General features: G+C 42.6%; 1 protein-coding gene across 1 annotated transcript; it reads left to right on the top strand.

Annotated features, from left to right (window-relative positions):
• Positions 1–18,552: 18,552 nt before the first annotated feature.
• On the top strand, positions 18,553–19,818 carry LOC134326809 (uncharacterized). The gene is made up of 3 exons (XM_063008964.1): positions 18,553–19,238; positions 19,309–19,476; positions 19,709–19,818. Exons 1-3 carry the CDS (start codon positions 18,735–18,737, stop codon positions 19,808–19,810), a joined length of 774 nt encoding a protein of 257 aa, XP_062865034.1. The 5' UTR covers positions 18,553–18,734; the 3' UTR covers positions 19,811–19,818.
• The last annotated feature ends 339 nt before the right edge of the window (positions 19,819–20,157 follow it).

Here is a 20,157-nt window from a genome sequence, read left to right as displayed (position 1 = left end):
AGTGAGTGTAAGGAGCCGGTCTGTTTTACCATACCAAACCGAGTCTGGAATTGCGAGGGCTGGTTCACGCCGTCGGGTAGGGGCGTAGGGAACTAATTACTGTCCCATTTTGGACCGCCCCCAAATTCTAGTTTCAAATTGTTAAATTAATCAATACTTATTGCTCCAATACCGGTGTGTAAGTACATCTCGTGGTGTTCTTGGTGAAAGGGTGATGTGTGTGCGTGGGCTCTATGAGCACGTAGCTGCTGTGTGTGTGTATGTATATTGTGTGGTGCCTGTCTTAATTGCTGTGTGATTATTGTGATAAGATTGTAGTGAATGGTTAATCGAAGAATTAACAAAACATAATGTGCCTTTGTTAATTAGATGCAAATGAGCTACTTCAAGAGTACAGTTAATACTAATTAATTAATAATAATTGATGAGCTTTCTTTGGGAGATTGAATAGTTAATAATTCATGAGCCTCAGAAACAATAAGAGGACATTCTTAGTTAAATGAGAATAAGCTCCCAGAGTGAGACTAAGAACGGATAGATATTAGTAAAATAATAAATAATATTAATAAATTAGACATTTTTTGTTAAAGTATCCTGTGAACTAGAGGAAGGGCAGCTTGCTCTGGGTAAAGCCGAATGGGAGAAAACAAGCGAAAAAAAAATTGGAAGCTCTAAATCTTGATTAGACTGAGCGATTGATCCTGATAATGAATCTTAAAATCGCAGTGAGAGTTAGGATCCCTGACACCATACACGCGGTGGGACAGAGCGGCAGAGACGGAGAGCAGGAGGGAGGGGTGGCCCCCACCCTCGCTTCTCCTACTTCTCTGACCTGAAGATAAAGAGGAAGAGAGAGAGCAGAGGCAAATCTGGCCCCCACCTTTGCACCTTTTAGACATATCTGACGTTTAATGTACTAAAGTATTAAAAGTAGAAGTAAAAAGTAAATGCTGTTAGTATGAACAGATTTGGTCATTTTGAATATAAAAATTGTTCTTTTAAGCCTGTAAACCACCTTAACAATTAACCTGATTTCTTTATCCCATCTGAACATGATTTGTGATAATTCATGATTACAATCAGCTGTTTACATATTTATTTGTTTTTAGCCCTTATGATTAGCCCTATATTTCCCAGTTTACTTTTATTTGTAAAAGTAAGAGACAATGAATCTATTTTTATTTGAATTTTCTATAATGTCTTATTTTTATTTGGGTGTTACATTCAAGTCATAGATAGTGTATATATCCGAATAACCAAAAACGACTAAAGTTTGGCAGAATTAATATGAAGCAAAACTCAGGAAAGTTTAACAAACGTGGCATTTTTTGCCTTTAATGATCTGTTTAACCATTAGTTTAAATCAAAATATGTGGGTAAAAAATAAGCTGTATTAAATAATTTTTTTTGGGCCGTATCTACTCCCATATTGGCATGTGTTAAACTAAAAGATATTGGTATTCTTACTCTAGGAAAAAATAAAAATAAAAAAGGCTGCGTCCCAAACGGGCCACTGTATAAAGGTTGTAATGATCACTGGAGTGATTTGGGTTCTTGAGTGTTGGAACTGTTGTTGTGTGATGGTTGAACAGACATTGTGGATACTTTGGTGATTGAGAATAAGTGAAATGTCTGATTTCTGTATTAAGTTGGTCTATTTCTCTCATGAGGAGAGGACAGTTGAGTTGTGTACAATTGTGTACAAAGGACATGAGTGGTTATGTCCAAAAGGTCAACAGTGAATGATTGTTTGTTGGCAGCTCCCGTGAATGAGCAATGTGAAAATGACACAGTGAAATCATTGTCACCAAACAAAGATAAAAAAAAAAAACAGCCTTTCAAAATTACAATTGATAAAACATGAAGTTAAATTCCTAGGTTAGCTGATCTCTGTCGAAGGTAAAAGATTAGAAAATGGCAGAATAGAAGCCATTCGCAGAAAAAAAAAATAATAATAATAATAATAATAAATAAATAAATAAAAATAATAAATAATAAATCCATGTCAATCACAAAAAAGCAACTAATGTTTTTCTTAGGTATGTGATTTTATTGCAGAACTATCATCTCTAAGTATGAAGTCCTCGAGGCTCCCTTAAGCGAAATTGCTGATGGGAAGGGTCTACAGGCCCACAGTGCACTTAGTTGGAACATCTAAGCGGACAAGGCCTTTGAAACATCGAAAAGAGCTCTGCAGATAACACCAACACTGCGAATCCCGGATCCAAACAGACCATTCACTCAGACAGTGAATGAAAAAGGAGGGTGTATGACGTCAGTATTACTCCAGGGTCATGGAGGTAAACTAAGACCAATAAATATTTTTTTTTTTTTAGCTAAATTAGACCTTATAGAAGTACTGTAGGTCTCCAATGTGTTTGAGAGCTGTGCCAGCTGAATAAAAAAGTGGTAAATGATTCAATAAAGTTACAGAAATTTGACCTTGTTGGTACCAAACTATGTTTCTCAATTGCTGAACAAAGAAACAAAATAACTGATAATATGACGGCAGCCAGATGGCTGAGGTTTAACAATGTATTAATTGAAATGACTAACATCACATTGAAATATATAATGTATTTAATCCTGATACTTTTCTTCCTACAGAAAATGATGGTGAACCAATGATTGTTTTAATGTTGTTAATGAAGTTTGCTTTCCTAGACCAGATTTACAGGAAACTACAAAATCCAGATATGGAGCTGTTTGTTGATGAACTTCATACAGAAGCACAGAAACAGGAAGAAGCTATGTGGGGTATGATGTAATGACAAAAAATGAAACAATTAAAGCAAAAATCACTAATATCTTATCTATCATCTCAAGCTGATGAATTAGAAGCGTTGTAAATTGGCTAAGGGGAAAATCTGTTAGCATTTTCACTGACAGTAGGTATGAATCTGAAGTAGTACATGAGGCCTTTTGACCTTTTTAGGTAAACCTATCACACATCACAACCTGATTTCTGCACTTCTGGATGGAATCCTATTTTTAAAAGCTATTGATGTATGTAAATGTAAAGCTCACACCTCATGTTCTGATCCCATTTCACAGGGCAATAACAGAGCAGACATGGCTGAGAAAAGGCAGCAGTGAAATGTGAAGTAGATAAATATTTTGTGTTGTGAAAAAATGATTTCTGTTTCAGCTGACCTGACAGGCATGAAGTCCTTCGCCAAGCCAAAAGAAAAGGCCGAGTTGAAGCGAGCTGGGTGTAACAAAAGGATGAGGTTTGGTATGGTCCAACTGGTAAGCCGTGTCTTCCCATAAATTGCTTGTAGATTATGATAATTTGACACATGGTCGAGACTATGTGTCAAAAAGGAGGGATGCAGGTAGTATCTCAAGACATTGGTACACTAAGGGCTTAACTAATTACTCCCAAAACATTTGTGAACGCTGCATGATTTGCAAAACAAATAACGTTAGTAGGGGTATTAAAACTCCTTAAAGTGCCCAACCACTGGTTGATAGACCATGTCAGCATCTCCAGATTGATTTTATTGATATGTTTTCCAAATGGATTGAAGCATTCCCAACTGAGGTTAGGACATTAAAAACAGGATTCCAATTGCGGTAGCAAAGGCACTTATAACTGACATAATCCAAAAGGTGGGGGATCCGTGAAAGAATTGGCAATGACAATGGTACTCCATTTGTCAACAAAGCATTACAGAAGGAGGTGAGTATATTGCTCATTGTGTAGGTGCAGACCTGACTCTTGGAGCTTGAGTGGCAAAGCAGATAAGAAGCCAACTAGGAGTGGAAGGTCTGAATCCGGTTCAGTTTGGTAAGTGTGCAGTACACACAGGAAAGGGGGTGACTGTGTTTAATCTGGTAACCAAGAGGTCTGGTCTACTGACAAGCCTAAGCTTAGGGATTTTATCTCAGCAGTAGCACATTTGGCGGAGCTGCTGCTGGCACTTAACGTGCCCACTCTGGGGATTCCAAAATTAGGGTGTGAACTGGATCAGTTGGAGTGGAAAGTAGTGAAACCAATTCTCAAATCTTATTTGAGCCAAACAAGGACCCAGGTTACAGTTTTCCATTAAAAAGTTAGTTCAGGTACTTTCAGTAAGATGCCATTTAACCCACCTACAGATCCGGTTGGTCAAGCCATGAGAAGGTTGGGCTGTAGAACTTGGTGTATTACCACGACTGTAATGATGCTGCTATCCATAACATTTGTGGTTTTTGTATTGATTCTCTGTGAAAAGGGGGAAGAAATAAGAAAGAAACAGTTTGATGATGGGTGGTTAGAGGTTATTAGAGGAGAGGACAAGGAAGGTAAAGACAGGATTCAGAATTTTACTAATGCAAATGACACACAGACAGGGCTAAAAAGACAAAAAAAGGGCAGTTGCAGCACCATTTCAGCCAGGTGTAACAGTAGAGATAAATTACAATGAGTCAACCACGATCCTGTTTGACATACTGTACATGCAGTTATGGGAAAAAACAGGAAAAATCTGAACTGGAGAGGACATGATGTGTATGGATGTGATAGTTGGACTCCTAAGTATGCGTTCAGGTGGGGCACGTCAGAAATATATTGTGATTCTTGGAACTCTGTATTCACTCATACTAACCCGCGCTATAAATATCAGTATCAGCCTAGTTATCTACTGTCGAAAGCCGTCTGCATGTGGAGAAAGGGTAAGAGTAGAGTGTTTCCATACTTTAACATGACACTAAGGGGGGATCAAGCCTTGTTGTCTGTTCCAGTATTGGCTGATTATGGGTGGAAAAACACAGATCTATGTTGTATCACGGTGGGTGCGGACATATCAGGTAGTGATCCATTAGGGAGACTATGTCTGAAACCTAGGGCTACAAGCAAAACTGACAATTTAGGGAAACCAGCCCCGATTGTTTCTGATGGAGGACAGACAGTGATGATACTTCAGACCCAGAACATGACATGGAGAGACCAGCTGGCTGTCGAAACGGGATTCACCGACAAAAACATGTGGCTGGAATGGGTAAGATACACATCAGAGGGTCTGGGGGTTAACAATTGTTTTGTCTGTGCTGCAGCTAATCCCAAATTAGCTACACATTCCATGTCAGGAGAAAACTTAACATGTTTGGTAACGTTATTTACTACATCTATGGTTGTAGAAAACACCACAGTCTGCCGAGAATTGGAAAAAGGGTTTCCCATTTCTAACCAACCATTACCTGCGAACATTGTAGCATACAAGGGTAATTATACATGTATCTGGGCAAATCAATAGAGGGCAGTTTCCCAAAGGGTGGTGCAGCAAGACTGAAAACATCAGTCTCAAAAATACTACCTTTTACGATCAAACGACAAACAGAGCTGATTTGCTGTGGCTATGTGGTGATTTGAAAGTAAGAAGGAGACTATCCGGTGTGTGGACAGGAGAATGTCCTCTTGTTTCTTTAATAATGCCTTTCAGGATCTTCAGACATGACGGAGTGGAGGATCCAGCTGGTGTTATGAGAAGTCACAGACAGACCAGAGAAGTGAAACCTGGAGGATCATTTGATAAAACTGTATGGATAGATGGGATCGGCGTTCCCAGAGGAGTTCCTGATGAGTTCAAAGCCAGAGATCAAGTCGCAGCTGGTTTTGAAAGTATCTTGTTCTGGTGGTCAACTATTAATAAAAATGTGGATTGGATTAACTATCTCTATTACAACCAGCAACGATTTGTGAACTTTACTGTTCAGGCAGTAGAGGGACTTAGGGACCAATTGGATAAAACCTCACTAATGACTATCCAGAATAGAATGGCCCTAGATATGTTATTGGCAGATAAAGGAGGTGTCTGTCACATGGTTGGAGCAACCTGTTGTACTTTCATCCCCAACAATACAGCCCCAGACGGTACTGTCTCCAGAGCCCTTGAAGGTTTGAAAGCCTTGTCCAGAGAATGGAAAGAAAACTCAGGTATAGACAATCCCTTTTAATTGGCCATGGCTGTGTGTGTAAGTTTGACAGTGGTGGTCGTGTGCGGATGTTGCTGCGTGCCTTGCATCAGAGCTCTGATAGTAAAATTTATCAGCACTGTGATCCAAAAGGGGGCCTCTCCTGTTAAAACTGATGAGACAGTACTGCTCATGTCGGCAGGGCTTAACCCTGAGGCTCATGAGGACCTGGGTGATCAAAATAAGGATGAGTATGTTGATTTCTTTGCTTTGGGAAGTGTGTGATTTATTCACAGGAACACCTTGAAGTTGGATGCCATCCAGAAGATACGAAGCAAGAATAGAAGATTGTCTTTTGAATTTACTATGTCTTTTCTACTTAGCTTGCATTACAACAATACACAAATATTTAGAGGAACACTTGATAGCACATGAATAAAGTAATGGGTAAATACAACACACATAGGTACATTTGCTTTTAGCATAGGTTACAAATATATCTTCGTATACAGTAGGTTCTGTATGTTTGATGATGGTTCAGGGAGGAAGGTTGGTCTGGGGAATGTGATAGCTTAAAGCAGTTTCTGGAAAGATTGCCAGAACGCCTGCTTTGTCTCACCTTGCCAGCAGGGAGACTGTGCCCTTGGGAAAGGCACAAAGTAAGTAGTGACCTAAGGGGGAGGTCGTTGCTGAATGAGGCTGCCGTTTCTCATACTGAACCAGACACCCTGTTAATAAAAAGATATCATCATCAAAAACATGGAACACCTTTGTATTTCATTTTATTTTTGTGTGGTTATGTATAATCAATTTGATGAAATTATAATGACTTAATAGGGATTTAAAGTATTTTAGTTTGATTACATATGATTATCACATATAGGTGCTTCCCGTCTCTGAAGGACGTTAAACTCTGCTTCATCAGGTATCTGAGGGTCCACGCATGCTTTTATTTGTGTAAGTTTGAGATCTGACTTCTGCTTTGGGAGGAGAATGCAATGTTTTGCATTCTAAGGGGGATTGTTAGAAAAATAAAAATTGGACACCCCATCAATTAGCAATGTGTAGGTGATAGCATAATAAAACTGAGTTACGATTGTGTTGGTGCGAGGTCGAGGTGAGTAGCTACAGGAAGGGAGTGAACAGATAATTGGTAGCACTCAGATACATACACTGTAAACCCCAACAAAGGTGCCAACTCATAATATTTATAGGCATCACACTCAGAATCCCGTTTTTAGTCTGCCAAACTAAAAACATATGGGTATTGAGGACAATAAATTGGCTTATAGTTTATACGGGTATAATAATTATACATTAACAATGCCGTTGTGTCAAATATTTTGAGTTAATCGTGACGTTCATTACGTTTTGACGTCATTTACGTCCTGACGTCATTGTTTTTTGTTTTTGGTTGACGCACAAATTGAAAAAATTAAGATGGGTACCCGATGCGGTGGAGGTGAGAGAAGTGCAAATGCGGGCAAAACTTTATTAAATTAGGCTTTTGGTCATATCATCATTTTGTAAGTATTTGTCAGGAACAAAGGCATTTATTATTTGAGATCGTACTTTTTGAAAATAGTGACCGTAGTGGCTCAAAGTGGAGTTGGCGGGCTACCTAAAGTGAAAGTTAACGGTTAGGTCACATGTTGTTGGACAGAGTCGAGCTTGGTCAGTCTTCGACTGTGATTATTCTCATAAGTATTTTATCCCTGCTCGTGTTAAGCGGTCTAATCTGGTAAGTAAAACATTTTCATTAATCACCAAAAACGATAATGCAGCTTGTTGTAGTTTTCGAAGTATTTGCTAACTCTGTTTCAGTTTAGCCGGCTCATCTTTATTAAAAAGTTAATTATTAGCAATTACTATTACTTAAAGGCTACCAGAACCAATAAAATAATATTTTTATTGTATGTTTAGTACTATTGCCCATGCATTTGTGGAACCAACATGTTATTAAGTATTAAACGTAAGGTACCGATTTAAAATGTTTGTGTCATATGCAATGCATCCAGACCAATACAATATAATAACAGTCTTGTATTATTTCTTTCATATGTTGTAGGTTCAAGTGGAAGGTGCATGGCCTAGAATTTGAAGAAGCTCCCGAGTCTTGTGTAAATTCAAGTTTGATATTCTTTGATTATTTACTACATATAAGCCTTGATAAAACACACTCCTGACTGACATAATGCATTCATATTAAATATATGCTGTCTTTTTGTCTGCTTCTGTTTTTAAGGTTGGCTGTTGGCACCATAGGTTGCTGCTCTGGTCGGTCTGTTTTGGTGAAAACTTAGGTTAGATGAGCCTTTATTGTAAGATTGTTGTATAATTTACCTTTTTATGTCAGGGGATCAAATTGTGTACTAAATTGAATGTGACTGTAAAACATTTATAGTTTATTTTTTAATTAGTTTTGGACTTCTTTTTTTGCAGGGCCATATGGGGTCTGACTGACAAACCTAGTGTGTTACGGGGTCACATTGGTGGAGGGTTTTAGCCACACCTTTTGTTCTTTTCTTATTGGTGCACGGGGCTTAAGTAGTCTAATCACGAGCACTATATATAGAAGTGGTGTGGGAATCCTTGTTGCCAGTTGGTCTCGTTAGGTCGTCGGACTAGAGCATTATTAGTAGATCCCTGTTCCTATTTTTTGAGCCTTTACCTCGGCTGTGTTTATTCTGTTTGTTGCAGGTGGGAGCGGTCCAGGCGATACTTGAGATTTGGACACTTACGTTTTAGAAACCCTGGAACCGACTCCGTTCGTCTGGACATGTGTTATGTGCTTATGAACATTTACAGTGTATCACAAAAGTGAGTACACCCCTCACATTTCTGCAAATATTTCATTATATCTTTTCATGGGACAACACTATAGACATGAAACTTGGATATAATTTAGAGTAGTCAGTGTACAGCTTGTATAGCAGTGTAGATTTACTGTCTTCTGAAAATAACTCAACACACAGCCATTAGTGTCTAAATAGCTGGCAACATAAGTGAGTACACCGTACAGTGAACATGTCCAAATTGTGCCCAAATGTGTCGTTGTCCCTCCCTGGTGTCATGTGTCAAGGTCCCAGGTGTAAATGGGGAGCAGGGCTGTTAAATTTGGTGTTTTGGGTACAATTCTCTCATACTGGCCACTGGATATTCAACATGGCACCTCATGGCAAAGAACTCTCTGAGGATGTGAGAAATAGAATTGTTGCTCTCCACAAAGATGGCCTGGGCTATAAGAAGATTGCTAACACCCTGAAACTGAGCTACAGCATGGTGGCCAAGGTCATACAGCGGTTTTCCAGGACAGGTTCCACTCGGAACAGGCTTCGCCAGGGTCGACCAAAGAAGTTGAGTCCACGTGTTCGGCGTCATATCCAGAGGTTGGCTTTAAAAAATAGACACATGAGTGCTGCCAGCATTGCTGCAGAGGTTGAAGACGTGGGAGGTCAGCCTGTCAGTGCTTAGACCATACGCCGCACACTGCATCAACTCGGTCTGCATGGTCGTCATCCCAGAAGGAAGCTGACGCACAAGAAAGCCCGCAAACAGTTTGCTAAAGACAAGCAGTCCAAGAACATGGATTACTGGAATGCCCTGTGGTCTGACGAGACCAAGATAAACTTGTTTGGCTCAGATGGTGTCCAGCATGTGTGGCGGCGCCCTGGTGAGAAGTACCAAGACAACTGTATCTTGCCTACAGTCAAGCATGGTGGTGGTAGCATCATGGTCTTGGGCTGCATGAGTGTTGCTGGCACTGGGGAGCTGCAGTTCATTGAGGGAAACATGAATTCCAACATGTACTGTGACATTCTGAAACAGAGCATGATCCCCTCCATTCGAAAACTGGGCCTCATGGCAGTTTTCCAACAGGATAATGACCCCAAACACAACCTCCAAGATGACAACTGCCTTGCTGAGGAAGCTGAAGGTAAAGGTGATGAACTAAACCCAATTGAGCACCTGTGGCGCATCCTCAATTGGAAGGTGGAGGAGTTCAAGGTGTCTAACATCCACCAGCTCCGTGATGTCATCATGGAGGAGTGGAAGAGGATTCCAGTAGCAACCTGTGCAGCTCTGGTGAATTCCATGCCCAGGAGGGTTAAGGCAGTGCTGGATAATAATGGTGGTCACACAAAATATTGACACTTTGGGCACAATTTGGACATGTTCACTGTGGGGTGTACTCACTTATGTTGCCAGCCATTTAGACATTAATGGCTGTGTGTTGAGTTATTTTCAGAAGACAGTAAATATACACTGCTATACAAGCTGTACACTGACTACTCTAAGTTATATCCAAGTTTTATTTCTATAGTGTTGTCCCATGAAAAGATATAATAAAATATTTGCAGAAATGTGAGGGGTGTACTCACTTTTGTGATACACTGTACTTCCTTTACTTACGCTGTAGTATTTTGTTACATTGCTGATTGTAGTTTGGGGTACTGGGATTAAAACCCTCTTTCATTGATTTCTGTTTCTGAGCTTTATTTCCCGAGTAGTGGTTCCAAACTAACCTCTAGGGGTTGTTTGAATCCCCATAACAGTACCAACTGGCCCATTATGGAACCCTCGGGAAATCAGCCCGGATCAGATCCCGTTGCGCCCGCGTTTCCACCCGGAGCTAATTCCCAAGACCCAACAATGGCGTCCCTCGTGGAGAGCAACCGTGAGATCGTACGTTTCGTGTCGGATCTGGCACGTCAGGTGCAACGTATCTCGGAAGCCATCGCGGCACCTGCCCCCCCGTTTCCATCTCCGTCACGACCGGCTTCGTCGGGAATTTTCACGGCCGACGCTGTTCCGCTACCTGCCGACTCACCTCAGGTTCGTACCGATTCCGTTACGGTTCATCCTGAACCCTATTTCGGTGACCTTGATAAGTGCCGTGGTTTTGTGTACCAATGTGAATTGGTGTTTGGTATCCGTCCCTCCGGTTTCCCCACCGATGTGCACAAGATCACTTACATTATTGGTTTATTACGTGGTCGGGCGCTCGCGTGGGCGGAGGCTTCACAATCCACCGCTTCTCCGGCGGTTTGTACCTACCAAGCGTTCTTACAGCGTTTTTTAGCGGTTTTTGATAAACCTGAACGTGCTGGCGACGCGGACGATAGATTATTAGATCTTCGTCAGGGTAATAAGTCGGTGGCAGAATTCGCGGTGGATTTTGTTACCATTTCGGCCGATGCAGGGTGGAATGACACCGCCCTCAAGGCAGTGTTTAGACGGGCCTTGAATCCTCACATCCGGACTCAATTGGCCAACAGGGAGAAGCCTAACTCTCTCCAAGAACTGATAGACCTGGCCATTCGTCTGGATGGGATGACTCAGGGGGGGGCACTTCAGACCGGGGGGCTTAGAACGGAATCTCCTAGTGGGGGGGTACCTATAGGTAGAAGGGGCACTTCATTCTCTCCCAGATCCTTGGAGGTACACGAGCCCATGCAACTGGGTAAGACCCAGATCACTGAAAGGCGGGCCCAATCCCCTCACAAGGATGGGACGTGCCTCTTCTGTGGTCAGAAGGGTCATTGGGCTGCCTGGTGTCCTAATCGGTCAAAAGATCAGGCTCGACCGTGAATTACGGGGCATGGTCGAGCCGAATCCCTACTAACCGTGTTCCCCGTTGTAATATAACTATCTCCCTGCACACCAGTAAGGGAAGATTCTCTTCTCGGGCACTGATAGACTCTGGTTCAGAGGAGAATTTGATTGACGCCAAGTTTGCAGTTAGTTTGGGTTGCAAACTGGTAAGGTTAGAGGTTCCCTTAAGCACTATCGCAGTGGATGGACGTAGATTAACTCATATTACGCACCGCACAGTTCCTGTTTGGATGACAGTGAAGCAGACTCATAAAGAGATGATCTGTTTTTCTGTTTTTCTTTCTCCTGACACACCAGTGATTCTTGGGCATCCGTGGCTGCGTACTCATAACCCTCAGTTCGATTGGGGCAAGGGGCGAATTACTTCGTGGGGCCGGGAATGTCTATCTCGGTGTCTACGTTCGGACAAAGGGAAGAAGGTGGCGTCGCTTAGGGTCTCTACTGACTTAACTAACGTTCCATCCAGTTATCACGATCTCAAGGAAGTCTTTTCTAAAGACAATGCCTGTCAGTTACCACCACACCGCAGTTACGATTGTGCTATTGACCTCCTCCCGGGCGCACCACTCCCCAAGAGCAAGTCTTTTCGATTGTCAATTCCCGAACGGAAGGCTATGGACACCTACGTTGCGGATTGTCTCGCTACGGGTCTCATACGTGCCTCTTCGTCGCCACTGGGGGCGGGATTTTTTTTTATTGAAAAGAAGGACAAGTCCTTACGGCCTTGCATTGATTACCGGGGGTTGAATAAGATTACTATTCGTAATAAGTACCCCTTACCCCTCATCTCTACGGTGTTCGAATCCGTGCAAGGGGCGGTAATTTTTTCTAAATTGGACCTTCGGAACGCTTATCATTTGGTCCGGATTAGACAGGGCGACGAGTGGAAGACGGCATTTAACACACCTAGTGGGCACTACGAATATTGCGTGGTCCCGTTTGGTCTCACTAACGCACCTGCCGTGTTTCAAAATTTAGTTAATGACGTTCTAAGGGATTTCCTTGACCATTTTGTGTTTGTCTATCTGGACGACATTCTCATTTTTTCGCGTTCGGTTCAAGAGCACCTTGCACATGTCCGGCAGGTCCTGACTCGACTTTTAGAAAATCAGCTATTTGTAAAGGCTGAGAAGTGCGAGTTCCACAAGGACTCAATTTCCTTCCTAGGATTTATAATCCAGGCCAATAGTATTAAGGCGGATCCAGAGAAGATTCGGGCGATTCGTGAATGGAGGGTGCCCTCTTCTCGTACTGAACTTCAGCGTTTTTTAGGTTTTGCGAACTTTTACAGGAAGTTCATTAAGGGGTATAGCAATATAGCTAACCCTTTGACGACCCTCACCTCGACGAAGAGACAATTCAAGTGGACCAGAGAGGCTCAAGACGCGTTCGAGGACTTGAAGGACCGATTCACGTCCGCCCCGATCCTGGCTCAACCGGACCCATCCTTGCAATTCGTGGTTGAAGTGGATGCCTCCAACACGGGAGTGGGAGCTGTTCTTTCCCAACGTTCGGGTAAGGAAAGTCGTCTCCACCCATGCGCTTTTTTCTCCAGGAAGCTATCACCGGCCGAGAAGAATTATGACATCGGCAACCGGGAGCTATTGGCAGTTAAGATGGCCCTGGAGGAATGGAGACACTGGTTGGAGGGGGCAGAGAAACCGTTTGTGGTCTGGACCGATCACAAGAATCTGTCCTATGTGCAGACGGCCAAGAGACTGAACTCCAGATTGGCAAGGTGGGCGTTATTTTTTGATCGATTTAATTTTATCCTCACCTATCGTCCAGGCACCAAGAACACTAAGCCAGACGCTCTTTCGAGACTCCATCCGGGGGCGGAGGACACAGACGCAGAGGGGTCCGTACTTCCGACGGCTCGAGTGATCGCTGGGGTCTCTTGGGGGCTTCGTCGATCCATCGAGAGGGCCCTACGCGCTGACCCTGACCCGGGCACAGGACCGTCCAACCGCCAGTTTGTGCCTACAACAGCCAGATCGGAGGTACTGAAATGGACGCACGACTCCAAATTCGCCTGCCATCCGGGGGTGGCCAGGACGGAAGATTTGGTACGGAGACATTTCTGGTGGCCTTCCTTGTCTACTGACGTGAGGGAGTTCGTCACAGCATGCCCCGTCTGCGCCCGCAACAAGGCGTCTCATGCACCACCTGCGGGGTTGGTTCAGCCTCTGCCGATTCCAGGGCGGCCCTGGTCCCACATAGCTCTGGATTTTATCACAGGACTTCCACCGTCGAACGGTAAGACTGTGATTTTAAATGTGGTGGACCGGTTTTCCAAGACTATCAGACTGTTTGCTTTACCTAAACTCCCTTCCGCGCTGGAAACAGCCACTTTGGTATTTGACAATGTTTTTAAGGTCCACGGGATTCCCGCGGACATTGTGTCAGACAGAGGACCACAGTTCGTGTCACAGGTCTGGAGAGCCTTTTGCAAGGCATTGGGGGCGTCGGTCAGCCTTTCGTCGGGGTACCACCCGCAGTCTAATGGTCAGACGGAAAGGGCTAACCAGGAGGTGGAGACTGCGCTGCGCTGTGTAGCCGCTCAACACCCTAACAGCTGGAGCAAGTTCTTGTCCTGGGCGGAGTACGCTCACAACACGGCACGAAGCGCAGCCTCAGGAAGGTCGCCGTTCGAGGCCGCTTTGGGTTATCTTCCACCATTATTTCCGGAGGGCGAGGTGGACATAGCAGTCCCATCAGTAGCTCATCACATGAGGAGGTGTAGGAAGATGTGGAGGAACACGCGCATCGCTCTCCGCCAAGCCCAAGCGACCACGGTCATCTCCGGGAATAGACGGCGACGGCCGAGCCCGCTGTACAAGGTGGGACAACTAGTTTGGTTATCCTCTAAAAACATTCCTTTAAGGGTGGAATCTAACAAACTAGCCCCCCGATTTATTGGTCCTTATCCCATTACTCGGGTCATCAGTTCATCGGCAATTCGGCTTAAGCTTCCTCGCCACATGAAGATTCATCCCACATTCCATGTGTCCCACATTAAACCGGTGCTGCATTCTCCACTTAATTCTTCCCCGAATGAGACACCAGGACCTCGATTAGTGGAGAATCAACCCGCCTACACGGTGCGCCGGCTGCTGGACTCCAGGAGACGGGGCAGGGGGATCCAGTTCCTCGTCGACTGGCAGGGGTACGGACCGGAGGAACGTTGCTGGGTGCCGAGATCTGCCATCCTCGACCCTTCGCTCATCCAACAGTTTCGGAGAGAGTTCCCGGGCAAGTTGGTTAGGGTGCCGAGAGACACCCGTTAAGGGGGGGGTACTGTTACGGGGTCACATTGGTGGAGGGTTTTAGCCACACCTTTTGTTCTTTTCTTATTGGTGCACGGGGCTTAAGTAGTCTAATCACGAGCACTATATATAGAAGTGGTGTGGGAATCCTTGTTGCCAGTTGGTCTCGTTAGGTCGTCGGACTAGAGCATTATTAGTAGATCCCTGTTCCTATTTTTTGAGCCTTTACCTCGGCTGTGTTTATTCTGTTTGTTGCAGGTGGGAGCGGTCCAGGCGATACTTGAGATTTGGACACTTACGTTTTAGAAACCCTGGAACCGACTCCGTTCGTCTGGACATGTGTTATGTGCTTATGAACATTTACTTCCTTTACTTACGCTGTAGTATTTTGTTACATTGCTGATTGTAGTTTGGGGTACTGGGATTAAAACCCTCTTTCATTGATTTCTGTTTCTGAGCTTTATTTCCCGAGTAGTGGTTCCAAACTAACCTCTAGGGGTTGTTTGAATCCCCATAACATAGTGTACTTCTTCACTTCAACTGCTGAGGTACATATTGACTCTGGCATATTAAATATCAACACTTAGACATCACAATTATTGGTTATTAGCTGTATTTAATTTAAAGAACTCTTAGATTCTATTTGCATTTTTTAAATTTCAGGATTAAATTTATTCAATGGAGTGGAAGTGCAGGCTTTGCTCTCTAACTTTAAACACAAGAGCAAAATTATTCACACACTACCGTCTGCATCATGGCAGTTATTCCAGAGTTAGTCCTTTGCCATGTCTTTATGACAATTGTATTTGCACATTTCCATCATTCAGCGCAATGAAAACTCATATTTCTCGGTATCACAACGATGCAGATAAATTTGTGCGCGAAGAGGCACAAGTATATTTCACATGCACTTTGTGTGACTTTAAGAAGCTTTTTAGTGAGGCCACACTTTTCAGTCATTTACGAAGCCATTTAAGAATGCATGAAATGGTGGAATGCCCCTTCAAAAACTGTAACTACCGCACAAATGCTTACTCATCATTTAATGCTCACAAAAGTAGGCAACATCTTGGTGGTTCGGACTTTGATGAAAATGTTGTCTCAGCAGTAAATGACAACACTATTGAAACATCTTCTGTTATGCATTCTGATAAAGGCCTTGCTCATTGTGAGGATACAGAGATGTTTGAAGATCTAGAGGATGATAATAGTCAGTGGGATCTTGATGATTTGAAAGCACAGTTGCATCTTAATCTGGCTTCTTTATTTTTAAAGATGAAAACGGTACTTCATGTTTCAGACATGGCAACTCAAGAAATAGTTGAGCATTTGACTCAGTTATTCACTTTGTCCCAACCTCTCATCAAAAGAACAATTGAGAATGTGTTTCAGAACCATAGCGTAGAAGCTTCTGAAACATTAGTAAATGAGATAGTTGGTTCTGTAATCAACAGTAACATTTTTGCCACTACAACAGCTAAAGGAGAGGTATTTTCCTCACACAAGAGACGCAAAACATTCATTGAGAAAAAATTTCCTTTTGTTAGTCCTGTTCAGTATGTTATTGAACCAGGGCACACAACAGTACATATTTCAGTTCTTCAGATGATTCAACAAATATTTAAACACATTGACGTTCTAGACAAAATGAGTGAATCAAAGGCAAGCCAAACTGGTCATTATGCAAGCCACCATGATGGCTCATATTTTAAAGATAATGACTTTTTTTCTTCAGAGGAGCTATGTTTACCTCTACTCTTGTACATCGATGACATTGAAATAGCAAATCCTCTTGGCACATCACGAAAAATTCACAAACTAAGCACAATATACTGGATTTTTGCTGATCTCCCAAGTAAACACAGATCTGCCTTGCATGTCATTCAACTGGCAACTCTATGTAAAGTTTCAGACCTTGACAGATTCGGGTATGAGAGAGTTCTTCGTCCTTTACTCAAAGACATTCGTACCCTTGAAGAAGATGGAGTATTCATAGAGTCTCTTGGGAAAGCAGTTCGTGGCAGTGTAATGTGTGTGGTGTCTGACAATCTTGCAGCTCATTCTTTGGCAGGTTTTGCTAAATCTTTTAGAGCCACTAATTTTTGTAGATTCTGTACTGCAACTCAAGATCAGTTGCAAACACATGAAGTTAGTGATGGGGAATTTACTTTGAGGACAAAATCGAGTCATGATGATGGTGTGCAAGCAGTGACGGAGGGACAGTGCCAGCAACAGTGTGGAGTCAAAAAAGACTGTGTTTTTAATCAGTGTCTAGAATATTTCCACACAGTTACAGGGTTTCCACCCGATGTTCTCCATGATCTGTTTGAGGGCATTGTACCTGTAGAGCTGGCCCTGTGTTTAGGCGAGATGATCCGCTGCAAATATTTTAGTCTTGAGGATTTAAACAGACGAATATATTCCTTTCCATACAAGCACACAGACAAGGTTGACAGGCCCCAACCTATCCCAAAAACATTTGTGGCAAAGCACACTATAGGCGGCAATGGCCACGAAAATGCAACTTTGCTGAGACTACTACCTTTGATTATTGGTGACAAAATTCCTGAGGGTGATGGGGCATGGTCTGTTCTCATGGATTTAGAAGACATAGTGGAATTAATGTTATCTCTGACATTTACAGAAGAAACCATTCAGTATTTGCAGTCAAAGATACAGGATCATAGACAAATCCTGCAGGAAGTTTTTCCACATTTTAAACTCCGTCCTAAACATCACTACATAGAGCACTACCCTCATCTCATTCGCTGTTTTGGACCCCTTGTTCACTATTGGACAATGAGGTTTGAGGGAAAACACCGCTTTTTCAAGCGTGTTGTTCATGACACACAAAACTTCAAAAATGTACTAAAAACATTAGCTACCAGACACCAGCACATGGTGGCTTTTTACCTCAGCTCTCCATCTTTTTTCAAACCTCACCAGCAAACCTCTAATGTCACATCTGTAAATGTCTCAACACTTCCTGATACAGTGAAGGAATATTTTAAAGAAAAGACAGACAGTTCCATCATTTACTCAACATCAAGAGTCAATATTGATGGTACTGACTTTAGTGTCGGAATGTTTGTAGCTGCTGGCTATGAGGGGGGTTTGTCACAATTTTGCAAGATTGAAAACATATTTCTAGTGGACAACCGGGTCACTTTTCTCACTCGAGATCACAAATCCGACTACATCGAGCACCTGCGATCATATGCACTTTCGGCTGGGAATTTAATAGTGCGAACCATATCAGAGCTCAATGATACTTTACCACTTTCTGCTTACACCATTGAAGGCCAACTGCTCCTAACACTGAGAAGATACATATTGGTGAACTAATAGTTTGAAGCCTGTAGTGCCTTGCAGTCTTTTGGTGGCATATTTCACTCTTCATTCATAAGAAAAAAGACAGTACATTTGTTTTCTAAAAGTGTTCAATGGTCACTACTTTTGTTTATACAGAAGACACGTGGAACGACAATCAAGATGACTGCCCCCCAGAAGTTTTTGCTGCGTGTGAATGTGACTACAGATAGTGCATGGAAGCTAACACTAACACAGCGCCCAGCATCTATAGATGAATTAAAGAGAATTATGCAAGAAAAGTTTAAACCCAGACTGGATGGTGTTGACTTTTCTCTGCAATATGAGGACCCTGACTTTGATGGGATGCTGACTGTTCTTACAAATATTGAGGAATTACCAGAGAAAGGAATGCTAAAAGTGGTCCGATCAGAAATTGATGATAACTCGTCATTGGCAAGCTCAGACACAGAGATACTACCACACGTGCCCCTAAACGATCGTCAGAAGCACTGGCCCAACACTTTTGTTGTCCCGGCTTTTTCTTTTGAAGTAGAGCATGTGCTCGAAGAAGGAAACCAGGTGTATAGAGAGTATGGCAAAAGATTAAAGTTAACCCGATCTCAAACTCACTGTGTTCTGGATAAAATGGCTGAAACAATCTTTAGCTACAAACCATACCCAAATGAAAGTCAACTGGCAAAGGCAGCAGAAGCCCTAGTTAATGCCCATCCTTGTCTCACAGAGCACGGTAGTCACATTCCTTGGTATGGCTGGAAAGTCCGCTTGGCGCACAAGATGGGGAATTATCGAACAATAATGGCCAAATCTGGCTGTGCAGAGGTTGCTGTCAACACAGGCAGGAGGAGTAAAAACAACCCTGACAGTGCCCATCCTCATTCCAACATCAAGAAAGCCAGACGTTCTGAAATCAACTTTCTTCCTAACTTTCCTAAAGGGGAGAATCAGACGTCCCTTGAACAGATGAGATTACAGGTAATGGAAGAAAGTGAAAAGATGGAAATAAACCAGATGTTCATAGAAAAATGCATGCAGACAACTTTTGCTTTACGACGCCAAGAGATTGTCAAGGGAGATCTACTGGTAAAGGATCTTTTGATCAGATGGCCAGCACTGCAGACTGAGTCACAGGTAAAAAAAATTTTTATATTGAGTTGAGTATGGCCATTTGTTCTACAAGTAGTTATCTATGTGTTTGCAGGTGTTTGCTGAATTTCACCGTATTACCAACGTGAACCTGAGGAACACGTTCTATGCAGAGTTTGATCGCCATACACCGACATTGATTGGATTGTACAGACAGAAGGCATCACGCACCGGCAAGATAGCAGAGTCGCTACAGAAGATTCTTCGAGCCTATGACATTCAGGTATGTTCTGTTTTAGTGGTTTATCTGTCTTTTAATTAAGTGTTGGGTGTGCCATAGGACTGTATGTGTTGTTCTGGCATACTTTAATTTATGTGCATTTGTACCAATCCTGTTTTATGTTTATATATTTATATACTGTATATGTGTGTGTGTGTGTGTAGTTCCTTCCACTGTTCTTTGCGTGCGCGTGTATAACCCTTCTTTCCTTTTATCGTTTTTTTTGTCAATTTAGGAAGAACAAGACATCCATGTGAGACGCATCTTGTCTCTCCGTGCACTTTCCATCTACCTACGAGAAGATGACTCGGACCTCTTTAAAAGCTGCAATGTATGAATTACTTATAACACCTTTCTAGTTAGTTTATAGATGTACTTAAATACTGGTAATTATTATTGTTAACGTGGCTCTAATTAGACCACTTATATCTTGCAACAAGACGGAGAACCAGATGTCTCTGAGTGTCCTCTTGCTCTCCTCACTGCTTCTGAAGACATATTCACACCTGGCGATGTCTCTGTTGTTGTTGAAGGGAACATTGTTATGAGTGAAATTCCAAAAATGCTTGATGCATTCTTACTGTTGTTTGGCCTGATTTATGTGTTCAATATCGAGTATCCAAAAAAGCTTGAAAACACGTTTACCTTTATCCAGAAGATTATGGTTTGCCTTGATGATCAAAC

Source organism: Trichomycterus rosablanca, chromosome 14 (genome assembly GCF_030014385.1).
Source record: "Trichomycterus rosablanca isolate fTriRos1 chromosome 14, fTriRos1.hap1, whole genome shotgun sequence".
NCBI classification, from domain to species: Eukaryota; Metazoa; Chordata; class Actinopteri; order Siluriformes; family Trichomycteridae; genus Trichomycterus; species Trichomycterus rosablanca.
The sequence above is the reverse complement of the archived record's forward strand: the minus strand, read 5'-3'. Positions and strand labels throughout refer to the sequence as shown.

Coding starts and splice junctions, on each gene's coding strand:
- LOC134326809 (XM_063008964.1), top strand. CDS start 18,735: ATGGCTGAAACAATCTTTAGCTACAAACCATACCCAAATGAAAGTCAA. Junction 19,239..19,308: donor CACTGCAGACTGAGTCACAG/GTAAAAAAAATT, acceptor ATGTGTTTGCAG/GTGTTTGCTGAATTTCACCG. Junction 19,477..19,708: donor TTCGAGCCTATGACATTCAG/GTATGTTCTGTT, acceptor TTGTCAATTTAG/GAAGAACAAGACATCCATGT.